This window comes from Marmota marmota, unplaced genomic scaffold (genome assembly GCF_001458135.2).
Source record: "Marmota marmota marmota unplaced genomic scaffold, marMar, whole genome shotgun sequence".
Lineage (NCBI taxonomy): Eukaryota > Metazoa > Chordata > Mammalia > Rodentia > Sciuridae > Marmota > Marmota marmota.
This window is the reverse complement of record NW_026000138.1, coordinates 5,139,079-5,151,297: the sequence shown is the minus strand read 5'-3', so window position 1 is coordinate 5,151,297 and position 12,219 is coordinate 5,139,079. Positions and strand designations below refer to the sequence as shown.

At 52.8% G+C, this 12,219-nt stretch overlaps 1 protein-coding gene across 1 annotated transcript in view; it reads right to left on the bottom strand.

Annotated features, from left to right (window-relative positions):
* The window catches only part of Nos1 (nitric oxide synthase 1), a 96,528-nt gene that overhangs the window by 26,111 nt on the left and 58,198 nt on the right, over positions 1 to 12,219 (bottom strand). Inside the window, 8 exon segments of the mRNA XM_048785651.1 lie at positions 41 to 215; positions 4,075 to 4,191; positions 6,128 to 6,229; positions 7,110 to 7,168; positions 7,709 to 7,813; positions 9,252 to 9,396; positions 11,243 to 11,328; positions 11,748 to 11,942. Of these exon segments, the coding sequence (XP_048641608.1) occupies positions 41 to 215; positions 4,075 to 4,191; positions 6,128 to 6,229; positions 7,110 to 7,168; positions 7,709 to 7,813; positions 9,252 to 9,396; positions 11,243 to 11,328; positions 11,748 to 11,942 (984 nt within the window).

The window sequence follows — 12,219 nt, the reverse complement described above, 5'->3', positions numbered from 1 at the left end:
GGGGGAGCGCTCCTCCCTGGGTCTCTGAGGTGGGGATTACCTTGAAGACCTTCTTGGCCCACGTCCTGAAAGCCTCCTCCTGTCCACAGAGCTCGTCCCCCTCTCTCATCTTCAGGATCCTCTCCCCCCCCAACTCTTCCAGGAGGGTGTCCACGGCGTGTCCGAAGGCGCAGAAGTGGGGGTAGGCCCGGGAGCCGAGGCCGAACACCGAGAACCTGGCAAGGGGACAACAGAAGGTCCATGGTAAGGGACTGGGGGGGGGTGACATGGGGGATGTCGGGCTGAACTGTGTGCCCTCCAAATTCACGTTGGAGCCCTAAACTCCAGAGTGGTTGCATTTGGAGGTAGGGCCTGGGGGAGATGGTGAGAGCCAGGGAGGTCAGAAGGGTGACCCCTAATCCCACAGGACCAGCGCTTGTGTGTGCCCTTTCTCCGTCTGTCCCTATCTCTGTCTCTCTCTTTCTGCAACATGATAAAGAAGGCGGCCATCTGCAGGCCAGGAGGAGAGGCCACGCCAGAAGTCAACACGGCTGGCACTCTGATCTTGGACTTCGAGCTTTTGGAGCAATGAGAAGATCCATCTCTGTTGCTTCGGCACAGGCCGCTGTATTTGGTGAAGGTGGACACACCTAACCAGCATCTCAGGTGGGACTGTGTCTCGCTGATGGGGTTGAAGCCACCCCAAGCCATCTGGAGAAGGTCTCCTTGAATCGCCAGAGCCCTTGAGGTCTCTCCTGTCTTCTGTTTGGTCTCTGCTAGCTGTCACCAACCTCAGGAGAAAGTTCCAAATGGTTCTCAGGAGGGACCGTTGTCCCTTTCTAAGCTGGACTCATGGGGAACAAGAGTCTACCTTAGTGGGAGGCTTGAATTCTGCAAGAGGACCGTTAGACAGACAAGGAAGACTCCAACACCATGGTCCTCAGGGACCCGGAGGTACTAAGGTGACCAGATGGACCTGTCATTAGCACACGGAACATTGGGGTGTAATCAGCGTTTTCCGAAAGGAGAGGAAAGAGTTGTAACCAGGCTGGCTCCACCCCGGGGCATGTTTGTGAAATTTATGTGCCTCACACATTAATTTCTCTTCCTCTTTGTCGAGATACAGGTGTCGGGGTTGCAGCCAGCGGGGGCCGCGCTGATGCGCTTCTCCTCCATGTTAGGTGGGCACGGAGAGCGGAGGGTGCTGTCCCACACGGCCCTTCTTACAGACACTCTGGGCCACATTTCTGGGGGTGGGTCCTGCGGTTCTGGACCTCTCAGGAAGTGGAGCGGTAGGTCCACAGAGGGCACAAGAACCCCTCACCCTGCTGTTGACGGTCACCTCACAGGTCAAGAAGTGGCGCTATTAAACCTGCGGCACGGGGTCTTGCCCTGTCCTTGAATCTCCTTTTGAGAACCCCCGGGACCAGATAGTGACAGATGGAGACAGGGGAGGAGAAGGGAAGGGGAGTGAAGTTGGGAAGGGAGGGACTCCCCATCACTGGAAGATGAACTTGAGATCTGTTCAGGCGTCTCCCAGATGGGGGTTAACGCTCCTCTCAAACACACATTTATGTTGTCCCTTGTCCCCTCCCTCGTATGACAGGTGGCAGATGTGGTGACCAGATGAGGACTGGTATGTGTGGGGGTGTCAGGAAAGGGCACCCCTGCCCCAAGCCTTTGCCTTCGCCTTGGCCCAGTGCAGATGTGGAAACTGCCCGCGCTGAGCACGGCTTGTGGTTACTTGTATCTGTTACTTGTACTTGTGATGGCGGCCATATTGGACTCCTGTTCCTGTTCTTTAACTCGCTTTTCACTTCTACTCTCCAGCTGATCAAACCCCATGCTAAGGACCGGAATGTTGGCGTCTTTTCAAAATTCGTGTTGAAATCTAATCTCCAAGGCAATGGGATAAAGAGGTGGGGCCTTTGGAGATGATTAGGTCATCAGGGCAGAGCCCTAGAGAGTAAGACTAGTGTCCTTTTAAGGGGCTGAAGAGAACAGAGTTCTTCCCTTCTACCAAGTGAGGATGCAGGGAGAAGGTAATATCTACTAACCCGAGAGTGAGCCATCAGCAGATGCTGAATTTGCCAGGGCTTTGATCTTGGACTTCCTGACCTCCAGAACCGTAAGCAATAAATTTCTGTTGTTTATAAGCCACCCAGTTGTGGTATTTTGTTACAGCATCTTGTATTGACTAAGACATTCAACTCAAATGGTTCAGAGAGTCGATTCCTTAATTCACTTCTTAATGGACCTAGAGACCTACTCTGGTTACTGGTAGACTCACAGTCCTACCACAATTTGTACTTAGGATTTCAAAACTTTCATTTTAAGTCTCCAACAGCAGTTGACTAACTTCTTACATTTGGGGCCAGATAGCAAATATTTTAAGGACTACAAAATAGAAGCTATTCTTTGGGCATTTATGTAACAAGAGGAAAAACCTTCAGTACATTTTTTTTAATTGATGAAATTTAAAAAATATAATAATAGTTGAGTACAAATTTTTCAGGGCTACTAATGAGAAGAATAGGATTTTTTTTTGGTTTGGGGGGAGTGGATAACATTTTGTTTAAGTGGATCTCAAAGATGTTCTCTATCATGAATTCCAATTACTCATCTGTAAAAAAACAAAAACCATTTTTAGCCGAAGGGTTGAACAAAAACATGCCGTGGCCAAGCTGGGCTTGGCCTGTGGGCATTTGTCTGCCAACTTGAGGCTGTGATAGATTTAATAAGAATAAAGTAGGTCTGACTGTCAAACTCTAGAACTGAAGTTTCGATGTTCAGCTAAAAAAATGTACTAATGTCAAAACCCACAAAATGTGCCACACTAACAGGGGACTCTAAAGTAAACTCTTGGCCTTGGCTGATAATGATTCTAACCAATGTACCATGTTGTCACAGGAGGCTGATGTTGGGAGACCACATGTGTTTAGGGTAGGGGAGTTGAGGCCTTTGGGATATGATTAAAAAAAAATTTTTTTTGGTGGGGTACCAGGGATTGAACTCAGGGCACTTGACCACTGAGCCACATCCCCAGCCCTATTTTATATTTAGAGACAGGGTCTCACTGAGTTGCTTAGGGCCTCGCTATTGCTGAGGCTGGCTTTGAACTCGCGATCCTCCAGCCTCAGCCTCCCAAGCTGCTGGGATTACAGGCATGTACCACCGTGCCTGGCTTCAATTTTTTTTTTTTTTTGTACTTTCTGTACAATTTTTTACAAGCCAACCTAAAATTGCTTTTGAAACTCAAGCCTATTTAAAAATGTACTGACGGACACGATCCTTCAATATCTAGGAATTGTCTACTGAGCATAGCTCTGAGCAGTTGTGAAGACATGTCAATTACGGAGGGCTGAAGAGGCTCATGGGTAGGCCTGAACGTTCTCCATCAGTCTTGTTTTGACCAATATCCATGAGACCGAAGGTCTGACATCACAGTTTCACGTCCTTGAAAATGCACATTCAATTGAACACACAGCTGGTGAACAAAAACGTCTGTCCACGGACCACCTAAAATTATCTTCTGGCAGGTGAGTCTGCTTTGGCAAACATGGGGTTAGGCTGGTCTTTTAAAAATCGGACTGCGTGCTAGAGTCACTGAGAGAGTGTAAGGAAAAAAGTCCAGGCGTGGGCCCACATTTTGTACCAGTTACATCCGAATCTCGGGAAGCGGGGCTTGGCTATGGTGTGGGTATGTTGTGAGTATTCTCAGGTGGATTTTGGGTATATTCAGGGTTCAGAGTCACTGGCAGGGTTGCTCCCGAGACTTCTATCAGGTATGAAATGTGTTCACTGGGAAGGGAAGCTCAGTGACCGATAGGAAATAATACGCTTCAGCCCATGGGGTGGACTGCGGGTGCTGGGGCTCTGAGAGAGGTGAACAGTCAGAGAGGCCACAGGAAGGGTCAGCCAGCGAGATGGGATGGAGGGTCCCAGACAGCCAGGAGGTCCCAGACAGCCTGGTTTTATAAGGGAATAAAGGGGCAATGAATGGGAGACCCCTCCCTGCAACCAAGAACCCATCTTGCACCAAGGTCCAGCTCCCCAAGAGCCTCTGTCTCCCGTGACCCCAGGACCTTTGCTCACCTCACATTGGCCAGGGGTCCAGCACTCTCAAAGTTGTCTCTGAAGTCAGGCCCATCGCCGGATGATTTGCGCGAGTCAGAGTAGGAGGAGACGCTGTTGAACCGGACCTTGTAGCTCCTGCCAAGGTGAACGAGAGTCTGTGAGGTTCGCCTGGACCCCCTCCCGAGGCCCACACCCCCTGTGGATCTTCAAGTCACTGGTCCTGGTACCTTCTCTGTTGGGTTTGTGGAGTCAATGCATACCACTCCCGGGGTCTCTTCAAGAACGGGTCAACTCTCGCCCCCCACCACGATAATTATCCTCCTGCATGGGACCCTCCCTGGAACTTCAAAGGCTTGTGGCCGTGCTCCATTTATGGATCCTGAGCCCATACCGTTAACATGGCTAAATTAATAAGATGTCAGGAGCAGAATGGACCCTCCCCTCACCATAGGCCATGCTCCCTTGCTCTCGGAATTTTAACACGCACGGGAATCATTCCAGGGTCTCGTTAAAATGTGTACTCTGGTTCAAGAGGTCTGGGGTGGGGTCTGAAAATTGGCATTTCTAACAAGTCCCCAAGAAGTGCCAATTTGCTAGTCCCCAGGTCTCGCTTTAACAGCCAGGAACTGGCTTTCCAATATGGCAGCCAATATGGCGTTTTCCAATATGGCGGCCATCATCTAAGTGTGGCTATTTACACTTGAATTAATTACAATGAGATGCAGTTGAAAATTCCTGTCCTCACATGCACTAGCTACACCTCAAGAATCCAGCAGCCATGTGGGGACAGTGACTGGTATACCATCAATACGGATGTAGAATATCTCTATCCTGGAAGCTGGGCACAGTGGCACACACCTGTCATCCCCGAGACTAGGAAGGCTGAGACAAGAGGATGGAGGCCAGCCTCAACAATTGAGCAACATGCACAGTGACTTAGTAAGACCCTCGTCTCAAAATTAAAAATAAATAAATAAATAAAAAGGGCTGGGAATGTGGTTTAGTGGGAGAGCGCCCCTGGGTTCAATCCCTGGTACCAAAAAAAAAAAAGAAAAAAAGTTCTGCAGAACCGGGCTGGTCTATTCTGGTCAACTCTTTCCTTTCATAGAGTCAGAGATCTTAGACATTTTTCCTGGGTCGCAGGTCACATTTCAGGCAAACATAAGAAAATGTTTAGCACTGATACCCTGCGTGAAAAGACATCACTGCTTTTATATATATAATTAAATTATTTTCAAGGGGAAGGAAAATGTCCTGGGACCCAAACCTCAGCCCGAGAGGCTCAGGAATCTTGAGACCTTGAAACAACGAAACCCAAAACACCCCCATCCGTTCTCCTCTCCTAGGGGTACGTGTTGCTTGCACACAAGGTAAAAACAAACCGAAACCCAAACCCAAACCCAAACCCCAATACTTGACAAACAAACAAACAAAAACAATTCCAAGCCCCCAAACTCCAGGCGAGAACCCAATGCAAAAAGGGGAAAAAATAAAAAAAAAAGACATAAAAAGAAATCTGTGCGTTCTGGCAGCAGCGTTTCTAAACTGGACGCTCGTCAAAGTGTCCGCTCCAGCATCAGGAAAGTTCTAAATATACGAAAGTGTATTTTCTGCCCCCAAAATAGCCTCACATTGAGTCACTTCTCCAAATAAGTCATGCAGCATCTCAGGGGGTGTGTGTGGTTAGCGGGGGAGGCAGGCTGACAGTTGTGGGGTAAGAATAGCAGCACGTGGATCCATATGAGGCTGGAGGTTCCTCCAAATGCTGTCCCCGTTGTTATTTTCCCGGGAACCCTGGCAACAGCCCCCCCCAGGTGGGCGGGGCAGGATCATCGCTCCCCATTTGGCAGCCGCGGGAGACCGAGGCCCACGGGAGTCAAGTGGTTTGCCCAGGTGGTTGAATGGGCGAATGGCACAGCCTGGGGTACAATCCAGGTCACTTGGAGACCCCGGGGGGCGGTGGCCAGGGATGCTGGGGTGTAGGACATGCATACGTACGGGTGCACACGCGCGCACACACATGCACACACACGCTTGCACACGCATGCATGCGTACACATACACGCTCTACCTGTGCCGGCTGTCACGGGCGGCAGCCAGACCGTGGACTTCAGTGTCACCAGGGGGGAGGGAAGGCCCTTTACGGGGAAAGAAACGCAAGGGTTCCGGGTACCTAGAGGGGAGAATGGATGGAGCCCTATCTCTCCCTGAAGGAGGGGTGAGGGGTGACCCGCAGGGAGGCCACCCAGGACCAAGGTGCTGAAGCCAGGTATGGACGAGGGCAGGTCACCCGGGGCTCTGGGATGGGATTGACCACATGTGTTTTGCAGGGAGAAAACCAAGAGTGATTTTCTGCACAACACCATCTCTAAATGCCAGTCAGCTACGACGTGCGATGCTCATCTTAAGACACAGGGATCTGCTCCACACCCTCCACACCAGGTGCCCTCACGGAGGGTCCTGGGGCTTTTCGGAGGAAGTCTAGATAACAGACCGTCCACCTTGTGGAACGCCTTCAGAACCCAGTCCCACGCGAGGTGCAATTCCTTCATGAATGTCTGTGCACCAGGGGCGTCTCTGCCTTGTGAGGTGATCTTGTCCAGCTTTTGAACTTAACCTCTGCACTGGCTGCGGGTCCACTGTGAGCATCAGATCGAAAAGCCCGAGAGGCAGCTTTCACTGATTTTGAATGGGGGTCTCCAAAGGTGTGTGGGGGGGAGAATCAGAACGATGTATACACCGTGCACTTAACTTTTCCTAGGACTCTTTCGTCCATTTTTGGACTTGATTCTTACTCATCGGAAAGTTAAGGTAGCTATCATCACCTCTATTTGACATAAAGAGAAACTGAGTCACAGAGCTTAGGAGGGACTTGGTTGGGCACTGAGATGCCAGCCCCAGTGAATCCCAGACACCTGCCAGCTAAATTCAGTCTTCAATGGACTTTGGGTCACAACCACCAGCCACAACTCAAATGTGAATCCCAGGAGCCAAAACGTAATTTCCAGGGATCCCAGGGGTTGTCATTGACATTGGAGGGACTGGTCACTTACTTCCTCTCCTCCTGCATGGAGTTGGGGTGCCTCATTTCCATCAAAGCGCAGCCGAATTTCTGGAGGTCAGAACAGAGGAGGAAAATGTGAAGGACGTCTGTATGAGTTAGTCTGCAAGGGGGACGGGCACAGGGCCTGGGGTCCTGGCCAGTCAATGAGGAGCCCGATGCCTGGCAGCCAGATATCAGGGATGGCCAGGGCTCAGGTGGGTGGCCAAGGTGAGCAGCAGGTATAATGGAAGGTCAGCTGTTTAAGGGACGGCAGGCGTGGACACTCTACCCCCACGACACAACGCTCCTGGGTGGCCTTCTCTTTATAAAAATGTTGTCCCTGAGTCTTTAGCAGGGGACACCAGGCTCCCCTTTCTAAACAAGGCGCTCACTCAGGTGACATTTTCACTAGGACTATTTGAACAGTGGACACCCACAGCCTGAGAACCGGGGATTGTCCAGTGTCTGCATGACTTGGATCCGACCAACGTCACTGGCTCTGGGGGGGACTCTGGTTCTGAATCTCGGGTGTAGAGGGAGGGTCCCAGCGAGGCCCTCCTGCTTCCTGCTGAGGGCACCCCATCCTAGAACAGGGGGAGCCCATCTCACCTCCCCATTCTCCGGGGGGTCTCCGTTGCCGAAGGTGCTGGTGACCACGAGGACCAGCGTTTCGTGTTCCAGGTGCACGATGTCATATTCTTCCATGGACATCACCTGGCGGGACACAGGCATGGGGGGTGGGGAGAGGAAGGAAGAGGGAGGTGATGGGGGGGGGAGGGAACCCAAAGGGATGGGAAGAGGAGGAGAGAGAGGGAGAAGGTGAGTCATTTTGAGTCATGTCCTTTGGAAAGAGGAGCAGATGTTCTGGGCTGTCAGTTCATCAATGGGCTCAAGTGGGTGGACCAGAAGCCTGTTAGTAGCATGAGGACCTTCCTGTGGTCACTGGGGTGAAGGCTGCAGGGTCTGGGCCGTGGTCCCAGGGCTGGCTGCCAGGAGAGACGGACCTTGAATGAAGTCCTTGGGCTTCTTACCACCAACGGACCCTGGATTCTTCCTGTCCCCATTCAGGCTGGGAATGGCCTGGCTGGATCTAAGTGGCCCGCTCCACCCCTCCTCTAAATCTGGCCCCTGTAGCGTGAAGCCCCCGGATCAGATGAATCTGAGACTGTCACCCTGAGCCTCAGCATCACCCGCACCACATTTGTCAAAGTAGGGTCTCAGGAAGTCCAGTCTGCTGGGGTGCCCCATGAAAAGAAATGACCCAGGGTCAATTATATTTGGGAGCCGGGCGCAGTGGTGTACGCCGGTCATCCCAGAAGCTCAGGAGGCTGAGGTAGGAGGATTGCAAGTTCAAAGCCAGCCTCAGCAACAGAGGCCCTCAGCAGCTCAGTGAGACTCTGTGTCTAAATAAAATACAAACTAGGGCTGAGGATGTGGCTCGGTGGTGGAGTGCTCCTGAGTTCAATCCCTGGTATCTCTCAAAAAATTATATTTGGGAAACATTTATAACCTACCCTTTCCTCCTTAGGAGATTATAATGCACGTTTGTTTATGCATTAAAGGCTCTGAGAAGTCCTGTAGCCGTGAGGCCCCCCGAGCTGTCTTTAGCACAGAACTTTCTAAAACTGACTCCAGGATGGTGTTAGGGTCTGTAAACAAGTCAGGATGGCGCCTGGCATTTTGCCAGAGGGAGTGGTTTGTGAAGTAACGCCAGCGAGCCATTAAGTGTGGAGATTCCTTATTGGTTGACTGCTGTATCTAGTTTATGTTAATTAAGATAAGCTGTGTGGAATGTATATAGACCCCTCCTGTCCTACAATAAACGGCTCCCACTCCTGCTGTATCAATGTACACAAGTTCCTCGTCACCCCCTGGTTAGTTTGCTGCAGCCGGACTGCGGCAGAATGGTTTCTCAAAAACCCACTAACGTTTTTCTTCAGAGACAGGCATTTCATTTGGTGGTTCCTGGACTCCTACTGGGTTCGTGGGGAGAGGACTATGACAGTCCCCTGAAACTGGCAGCAGTGTGTGCTGATGCGCATCTTCATCTTTCGTCCTTGGGCCAGAGTTCCTCTCTGTCCACTTCCCTCTCTCCCCTTCCCAACCGTATTCACCGTGAGGGGCTTGGGGACTGGCACTGCCCGCTGCCCACCTTGGCGTCAAAGGCGTGTTTGAAGATCTCACACAGGGTCTTGGCGTAGGCTTGCGATTTGCCCGTCTCTGTGGCGTAGAGGATGGTGGCTTTCACCCTCTTGGCCATGGCCTGTCCCATCAGCTTGGCTGAGAACTTGACGGCTCTGGGGAGTCGGGGATGGGGGGGAAAGTTGGGAAACAGACACCAGGTTGGGATTTTGGGGGCCAGAACCATGATCCACGAGATCAGAGAATCGAGTCTCTTGATCTTTGATGCTTCAAGAGTCGGAGCCCCCCCGAGTGGACGCACCCCACTGAGCTACCTTATCCCCAACCCCAGGGCAGTCAGGCAGGGGTTAAAGTGGCCGGTGGGTTTTGCTAGTGAACCTCGGGGTACCACGCGCTGCCTTGAAGGACAGTCCTTCGCCCGCCCACCCCCTCATTCATTCACATTCACTCACGGGGCTTAGGCGCGTGTGTATTTGAGAGAGAGGGAAAAAAAAAAAAAAAAAAAAAAACCACTATTGATCCACCAGGCATCGAGTCGGAAGGTTCTAGGGGTTTAGGGACCCACAGAGGAAGGGCCAGGCTGGGTTTATTCAGCAATGACATCCAGGGCTTTGCAGGGCACCTGGCATCTCCCATACACAAAAGAAATGTCTGTGAAAAATGATGAGTTTAAAAAGATGCTGATGTCGCCTGAGCCCTGGGGAGCTTAGATGTCAGATGCAGCCTCCTCCTAGCTCAACAGAGAACCTCAAACCCGGGTTCCTCCCCTCCCCTCTGCTGGCAGGGGCTGGGGGAGGCGAGTACCTGGGCTCCACTCCCAAGCCATTCTTCTCAGGAGTCTTAGCATCGGCAAATTGCTAATTACCTCCCACCTGGGGATTATCGGTGGTAAATTTTTCAGAATTAGCGGAGCCACCCACGCGGGGGAGGGGGGGAAGACTGAGCTAAGGGCAGGGAGGTGGGGAACCCAAAGGGATTAAAGGTGCGTGGAGGGTTCCCTGGGAGGGATGGAGCATGACAGCGCATCTATAATTAACTCCCTTTGTTTCCACTGCAAACTTCATGGTGCAATTAACGTTTTAGATTCCCGTCTCCCTTCTCTTCCCGGAGACGGTGGAGCTGAGCTAGAGCCAAAGGTGGCCCTGGCTGAGAATATTCCAGATCCTCTTGTTGGGGGAAGGGTGCTGCCTTGGGCTCCTCCCTGGCTGGCGGGTGGGATGGGATGGAGAGAGGGGGAGGGGAGAGATATCCCGGGTGCCAATCATGGGGACGGGGACCGTGGGACCCAGCATGGGTCCGTGGCAGAGGTGGCCCCTGCTGCAGAACTAGATTGGCACACACGGACGCTTCTGGACCCCAGCTAGCTCGGTCCACCCCGATGGCTGCCCCACACGGTGGATCGGTGGAGTTCTCTTTGGGCAGAAGCCTGGGGTCCCCATTCCATCAGCTCAGTCGGCCCCCCCCCTACCCAGCCGGCCCCCAGGTGGCCGAGCATCCTTCAGGAAGAGAGGACCCCCACAGTGGTCATCCTGGTCCACAGCCCCTTCTCTTCCCTTCTTTGCTCCATTAACCCTTGTTTATCTCATTCGCCCATTCAGGGACGTCCTCCCTGACCTCCCAAGGGACATCTAGGTGACATCTGTTTCACGACCCCTGGAACTACTTCTCAGTGCCCTCGCCACGGACCCAGGGTTGACTACATTCATGTTCGTTCTTTGACAGATGATGGCTGGGGGCGTCCTGAGATCAGGGGCCCCACTGGACCCCGCGGAGCCTAGCCCAGCGCCTGGCGTGGAGAATACACCTGGTGCTCATTTGTTGGCTCAAGTGCGAACCAATGAGTGAATGAATGAATGAGGAAATAAACGAGGGAGGGCCTGGGGCAGGCTCCCCCCGGCTCCCCCGGGTTCTGACTTCCCTAAAAAATGGCCCCGCTGCTGTGTCCCCCTTTTCTGGGCTCTCTGAGTGGGCGCACCCGGGTCCCCATGGCAGGACACTCACTCGGCCAGCTTCTTGAAGCCGATGGCACGCCGCTTGGTGGGGGTCCCGTTGGTGCCTTTCCACACATGGGTGTTCCAAGGATCGGGCTGGGAAGAGGAGAGAGGGCTTTGGTCACTGCCACGAGGGACGGCAGCTTCTCATGGAGATGCCCAGGGCTCCCTGGGGCTCGAGGCTGCCCGACCCCACAGCCCTAGAGAGCAGGGATTCCACCTGCGGTCACTATAGCTGTCCTTGCCTCCCTGTAGTGTCCTGCCAGCCCCTCCCATCAGCCCTGGGTCCCCTCAGACTTTCTTCTTGTGACCTCCGAGCACTCATTGTGTCTCTGTTAGTCTTTCAGCAAGACCCGTGCTGCCCAGTGTGGGAGCCAGGAGCCAGACGTGGCCACTGGGCATTTGCACATCCAAAGAGCTGGCCCAGATTAAGATGTGCTCCCGACACAACATACACAGCAGACCGGGGGCAGGGGGGGGGTACTCGGCACGGAAAGGGGCAGAAGGGGCAGGACCTGGTATTCAAAGGAGGGTGTGAGCCTGTAGTTGAGCATCTCCTGGTGGAAGACAGGTGTGATGCTGCCAGACATGGGGGGCACAATCCACACCCAGTCAGCCGGGCAACCCCCCCGACAGCGGTACTCGTTCTCCATGTGCTTAATGAAGGACTCGGTGGCAGAGTGGTGGTCAACGATGGTCACTTTGTCACTCTGTGAGAAGAGAAGGGACCAGGAGTCAGAGGCGTTGGGGAAGCCAAGCCCAGCAAGGCACGCCTGTAATCCCAGAGACTCAGGAGGCTGAGGGAGGAGGATGGCAAGTTGGAGGCCAGCCTCAGCAACTGAGTGAGGCCGTAAGCCATTTAGCAAGAGCCTGCCTCAAAATAAATAAATAAAGTGAAATAAAAAGGGCTGGGGATAGGGCTCAGTGGTAACGCATCCTTGGATTCAATCTCCAGAACCCCCCCCGCGCCCCCCCCCCCAAAATAAA